The sequence below is a fragment of the Lineus longissimus genome, chromosome 6, assembly GCF_910592395.1.
Source record: "Lineus longissimus chromosome 6, tnLinLong1.2, whole genome shotgun sequence".
Classification (NCBI taxonomy): Eukaryota; Metazoa; Nemertea; class Pilidiophora; order Heteronemertea; family Lineidae; genus Lineus; species Lineus longissimus.
In genome coordinates this window covers 21,645,484-21,651,796 of record NC_088313.1, presented here as the reverse complement: position 1 = coordinate 21,651,796, position 6,313 = coordinate 21,645,484, and the positions used below count along the sequence as shown (strand labels likewise).

The window sequence follows — 6,313 nt, the reverse complement described above, 5'->3', positions numbered from 1 at the left end:
CTCTCCAAAGGGTGAGATTTACTGGGTGAGGAGCTAAGGTGTCTCAAAGATAGTAAGTTGTTTTCTCCAAAGGGTGAGATGTACTGGATGAGGAGCTAGCTATTGAAGGTGTCTCAAAGATAGTAAGTTGCTCTCTCCAAAGGGTGAGATGTACTGGATGAGGAGCTAGCTATTGAAAGTGTCTCAAAGATAGTAAGTTGCTCTCTCCAAAGGGTGAGATGTACTGGATGAGGAGCTAGCTATTGAAGGTGTCTCAAAGACAGTAGGTTGCTCTCTCCAAAGGGTGAGATGTACTGGGTGAGGAGCTAAGGTGTCTCAAAGATAGTAAGTTGCTCTCTCCAAAGGGTGAGGTGTACTGGGTGAGGAGCTAGCTATTGAAGGTGTCTCAAAGATAGTAAGTTGCTCTCTCCAAAGGGTGAGATGTACTGGATGAGGAGCTAGCTATTGAAGGTGTCTCAAGGATAGTAAGTTGCTCTCTCCAAAGGGTGAGGTGTACTGGATGAGGAGCTAGCTATTGAAGGTGTCTCAAAGACAGTAGGTTGCTCTCTCCAAAGGGTGAGATGTACTGGGTGAGGAGCTAAGGTGTCTCAAAGATAGTAAGTTGTTTTCTCCAAAGGGTGAGGTGTACTTGGTGAGGAGCTAGCTATTGAAGGTGTCTCAAAGACAGTAGGTTGCTCTCTCCAAAGGGTGAGATGTACTGGGTGAGGAGCTAAGGTGTCTCAAAGATAGTAAGTTGCTCTCTCCAAAGGGTGAGATGTACTGGGTGAGGAGCTAAGGTGTCTCAAAGATAGTAAGTTGTTTTCTCCAAAGGGTGAGATGTACTGGATGAAGAGCTAGCTATTGAAGGTGTCTCAAAGATAGGAAGTTGCTCTCTTCAAAGGATGAGATGTACTGGATGAAGAGCTTGCTATTCAAGGTGTATCAAAGACAGTAGGATGTTCTCTTCAAAGGGTGAGATGTACTGGATAAGGAGCTTGCTATTCAAGGTGTATCAAAGATAGAAAGTTGTTTTCTCCAAAGGGTGAGAGGTACTGGATGAGGAGCTAGCTGTTGAAGTTGTCTCAAAGATAGTAAGTTGCTCTCTCCAAAGGGTTAGATGTACTGGATGAGGAGCTAGCTGTTGAAGGTGTCTCAAAGATAGTAAGTTGCTCTCTCCAAAGGGTGAGATGTACTGGATAAGGAGCTAGCTATTGAAGGTGTCTCAAAGATAGTAAGTTGCTCTCTCCAAAGGGTGAGGTTTACTGGATCAGGAGCTAGCTATTGAAAGTGTCTTAAAGATAGTAAGTTGCTCTCTCCAAAGGGTGAGATGTACTGGGTGAGGAGCTAAGGTGTCTCAAAGATAGTAAGTTGCTCTCTCCAGAGGGTGAGGTTTACTGGATGAGGAGCTAGCTATTTAAGGTGTCTCAAAGACAGTAGGTTGCTCTCTCCAAAGGGTGAGATGTACTGGGTGAGGAGCTAAGGTGTCTCAAAGATAGTAAGTTGCTCTCTCCAAAGGGTGAGGTGTACTGGGTGAGGAGCTAAGGTGTCTCAAAGATAGTAAGTTGCTCTCTCCAAAGGGTGAGATGTACTGGGTGAGGAGCTAAGGTGTCTCAAAGATAGTAAGTTGCTCTCTCCAAAGGGTGAGATGTACTGGATGAGGAGCTAGCTATTGAAGGTGTCTCAAAGATAGTAAGTTGCTCTCTCCAAAGGGTGAGGTGTACTTGGTGAGGAGCTAGCTATTGAAGGTGTCTCAAAGACAGTAGGTTGCTCTCTCCAAAGGGTGAGATGAACTGGGTGAGGAGCTAAGGTGTCTCAAGGACAGTAGGTTGCTCTCTCCAAAGGGTGAGATGTACTGGGTGAGGAGCTAAGGTGTCTCAAAGATAGTAAGTTGCTCTCTCCAAAGGGTGAGATGTACTGGGTGAGGAGCTAAGGTGTGTCAAAGATAGTAAGTTGCTCTCTCCAAAGGGTGAGGTGTACTGGGTGAGGAGCTAAGGTGTCTCAAAGATAGTAAGTTGCTCTCTCCAAAGGGTGAGATGTACTGGGTGAGGAGCTAAGGTGTCTCAAAGATAGTAAGTTGTTTTCTCCAAAGGGTGAGGTGTACTGGATGAGGAGCTAGCTATTGAAGGTGTCTCAAAGACAGTACGTTGCTCTCTCCAAAGGGTGAGATGTACTGGGTGAGGAGCTAAGGTGTCTCAAAGATAGTAAGTTGCTCTCTCCAAAGGGTGAGATGTACTTGGTGAGGAGCTAAGGTGTCTCAAAGATAGTAAGTTGTTTTCTCCAAAGGGTGAGATGTACTGGATGAAGAGCTAGCTATTGAAGGTGTCTCAAAGATAGTAAGTTGCTCTCTTCAAAGGGTGAGATGTACTTGGTGAGGAGCTAGCTATTCAATGGGTCTCAAAGACAATAGGTTGCTCTCTCCAAAGGGTGAGATGTACTGAAGAGGAGCTAAGGTGTCTCAAAGAGAGTAAGTTGCTCTCTCCAAAGGGTGAGATGTACTTGGTGAGGAGCTAGCTATTCAATGGGTCTCAAAGACAATAGGTTGCTCTCTTCAAAGGGTGAGATGTACTGAAGAGGAGCTAGCTATTGAAGGTGTCTCAAAGATAGTAAGTTGCTCTCTCCAAAGGGTGAGATGTACTTGGTGAGGAGCTAAGGTGTCTCAAAGATAGTAAGTTGCTCTCTCCAAAGGGTGAGATGTACTTGGTGAGGAGCTAAGGTGTCTCAAAGATAGTAAGTTGCTCTCTCCAAAGGGTGAGATGTACTTGGTGAGGAGCTAAGGTGTCTCAAAGATAGTAAGTTGCTCTCTTCAAAGGGTGAGATGTACTGAAGAGGAGCTAGCTATTCAAGATGTCTCAAAGATAGTAAGTTGCTCTCTTCAAAGGGTGAGATGTACTGAAGAGGAGCTAGCTATTCAAGGTGTCTCAAAGATAGTAAGTTGCTCTCTCCAAAGGGTGAGATGTACTTGGTGAGGAGCTAAGGTGTCTCAAAGATAGTAAGTTGCTCTCTTCAAAGGGTGAGATGTACTGAAGAGGAGCTAGCTATTCAAGGTGTCTCAAAGATAGTAAGTTGCTCTCTTCAAAGGCTGAGATGTACTGAAGAGGAGCTAGCTATTCAAGGTGTCTCAAAGACAATAGGTTGCTCTCTTCAAAGGGTGAGATGTACTGAAGAGGAGCTAGCTATTCAAGGTGTATCAAAGACAATAGGTTGTTCTCTTCAAAGGCTGAGATGTACTGGATGAGGAGCTTGCTATTCAAGGTGTCTCAAAGACAGGAGGATGTTTTTTTCAAAGGCTGAGATGTACTGAAGAGGAGCTAGCTATTCAAGGTGTATCAAAGACAATAGGTTGTTCTCTTCAAAGGGTGAGATGTACTGGATCAGAAGCTAGCTATTCAAGGTGTCTCAAAGACAATAGGTTGTTCTCTTCAAAGGGTGAGATGTACTGGATCAGGAGCTAGCTATTCAAGGTGTCTCAAAGACAGTAGGTTATTCTCTCCAAAGGGTGAGATGTACTGGATCAGGAGCTAGCTATTCAAGGTGTTTCAAAGACAGTAGGTTGTTGTCTTTAAAGGCTGAAATGTTCTTGATGTGGAGCTCCCTATTCAGGTTGCTTCAAAGGAAAACGACTATGTTCAAAGTGTATATTCAGGCTGAACAGGTACAACGGTGTAGAAGCAACTCAAGCTATACCTCCCGCAAGTTGACTCGATGCATCATATTCTTTTGTTATGCAGGGTATTTCAGTGCAAATTGGGTATGTCTTTCAATTGGCTATATAGGCGGCATTAAAATCTGCACTTGTCTACGTCCACCCAATACAACAAACAATTGAGCCATTGGAATGTTCTTCCTGTTAGTACAGCAAGGTCTGCTTTTGACATGTCAGCGCTATGCACACAACACGTGTTTAAGCTGCACCAGGTCAGAGTTTGAGCACAGCTTACGCAGAGCAACGGGTATGTCAATTGTGACTGGGACTGGACATACAGGAATAAAATAAAACAAAAACAAAATGACGTGCAGGAAAAATGATATTGGTAGTGAGTGAAACAATACATGCTTTTAGATTGTAGAATACAATTTGTTAGAAAATGGCTATTGCACATGTTATATATCACAAACATCAATCCAATATGATGTCTGCGATGGTGCAGCTCACAAGTTCAGTCTGCGTTACCTTCTGGTGGATCAAGCAGTTCAAACCCAGTGATGCATTCCATGAACCAAGTTGTCGGGCTGTACACACCCGGAAGTGACGCTGCATCTTAATCTTATCCTTTAGATCGTGAATGATGAAGTAACAACAATCAGCCAGATACGATCCCTGATTTGGCGTGATAAGGAACAGTTATGTCATTTGGGATAACATCAGTTCAGGATCCATTTTCCCAGGAGGACTGCGTTCAGGTACTTGAGAGTTCGCGCGCACATCCCTTCACTGTTCACATGACTCACTGCAAGAATATGAAATCAAGGGTGAAATATTTTAACCATTACAGACACAAGCAGTAAGGCCTGCAGATCATTTCAAACTTGAAATCCCTGGTGTACATGTAGGAATCTTACAAAGTTGGTTTCAAGCTCAGTCAGTGATAACCCATGCCTACGCGCAATTCATTAACAATGCATCGATCTGCCAAAAGCTGAACGTAACAAGGTGTGCTCACTCACGTCCAGTCAAGATTGTAGTGGGAATAGCGTGATATTTTTTAGTCCTGTTTGATGATGGGAACTGCTACTGTTGGATGGAAGGTGACTGGGCAGCCGACAGCTTGGTGATAATGAACCTTGAAGGTTGATGGCTTCACAATCCTGTGGAAGATGAACTGTAATCACTTGCACTGTTTACGCTAGTCTACAGCATACCTTCAGGTGGGAATTCAGTGACTATCCTTCCATGAAGCATGCTGGCACACTTCTGGACCTTCATTTGCTCGAGGCACTTCAGGCCGGTACAGAGGAGGACAACCCGCTCTGGTCTGGTGAAGCTGGTGGGGGTCTGAAAGTGAAATTCAGAGAACAACTGGTGAGAATTCAGTGACTATCCTTCCATGAAGCATGCTGGCACACTTCTGGACCTTCATCTGCTCACGGCGCTTCAAGCCGGTACAGAAGAGGACAACCCTAACCCTAACCCTCGGAGACCTTCACTCCGAGAAACTTGCACGAGTAGGCCCGGGTCACACAGACAAACCAATAACAGATCGTTCTTACCTGGACCAGTTTCTCCAGCACCATCAGCATCGGCCTCATGACGTCACACAACGGGTACCGCTTCTCAAGTAGATCCCAGTACCTCGGCCGTAAGATGATGACACAGCAGCCGTTGCCGTCACAATATGGAAGCACATGGATCATCCCATCATCCAAAACCTCCCCCATTACTTTCATTGGCTGCCTCTGCAGTCCCGTTCAAGGTTCTGCTGCTGACTTTCAATTCAAGGCCTTGAATGGCCAGGCTCCCAGCTACATCAGGGATCTTCCGACTGTGTACAAGCCAGGGCGGTCACTTCGTTCAGCTGAACAATTGCTGTTGGCCGTGCCTGTATCCAAACGTTGTGGTTGTGACAAGGCCTTTAGTGTCAGTGCACCCAGACTCTGAAATGAATTTCCAAGGAACATCAGGGAATCAGAGTCTGTGGACATTTTTAAAAAGAGATTAACATGACTAAAGGGACACTTGTTTTTGTAGACATTTGTGAACTTTTTAACAGCGCCTTGATCACCATTTCCATGGTGGATCTGGAACTATACAAGACTCCGTATTGATTGATTGATTGATTTTAGTATTTATTGCTGACGCAACAAAATGGCAATGGTCGTAGTCGAATTTCCGTGCGTGTAAGAAACGAGGCCTTTATCCATTTTCCAAGGTAGGCCTGAGTTGCACTGCAGGTCGGAGCACGTCTACATCTGGCCTACATGATGCATGGGTGGAGTAGGCCAGGTGAATCACGCTGATACGCATAGACAATCACAATGCAAACTCGAAACTGCACTTCAGTAAAAACAACGAGAACATAAATACCTATCTAGTCCTAGTACTTAACTACCGTCTAGTCCCTGGTTCCCGTAAAATATGCACAGTATCGAAACAAAAGAGCACTTATCAAGAAACAAAATCAGAAAACTGAGAAGTTAGCGAAAAGAGGTCAAGGTCGTTTAATGGCGAACTAACGGGGTAGGTGTAAACTGTGGACGAAAGGCGATTTATTTTTTCACACCAGGTGCGGCCATTTGGTTTTCCATATATGGCATAATTTATGTCATTGCATATAGAATGTACGTTTTTCGAGAAAAAATTGGGATCCTTGCGAGAGCTAAGCGAACTAATTATCGC

The 6,313-nt window shown here is 44.6% G+C and overlaps 1 protein-coding gene across 1 annotated transcript; it reads right to left on the bottom strand.

Annotated features, from left to right (window-relative positions):
- Positions 1-3,986: 3,986 nt before the first annotated feature.
- On the bottom strand, positions 3,987-6,194 carry LOC135489338 (uncharacterized). The gene is made up of 4 exons (XM_064774649.1): positions 6,002-6,194; positions 5,188-5,571; positions 4,840-4,972; positions 3,987-4,427 (listed from the first exon to the last, which is right to left on the bottom strand). The coding sequence occupies exons 2-4, from the start codon at positions 5,362-5,364 to the stop codon at positions 4,342-4,344; spliced, it is 396 nt and encodes a 131-aa protein (XP_064630719.1). The 5' UTR covers positions 5,365-5,571; positions 6,002-6,194; the 3' UTR covers positions 3,987-4,341.
- Between the last annotated feature and the right edge of the window lie 119 nt (positions 6,195-6,313).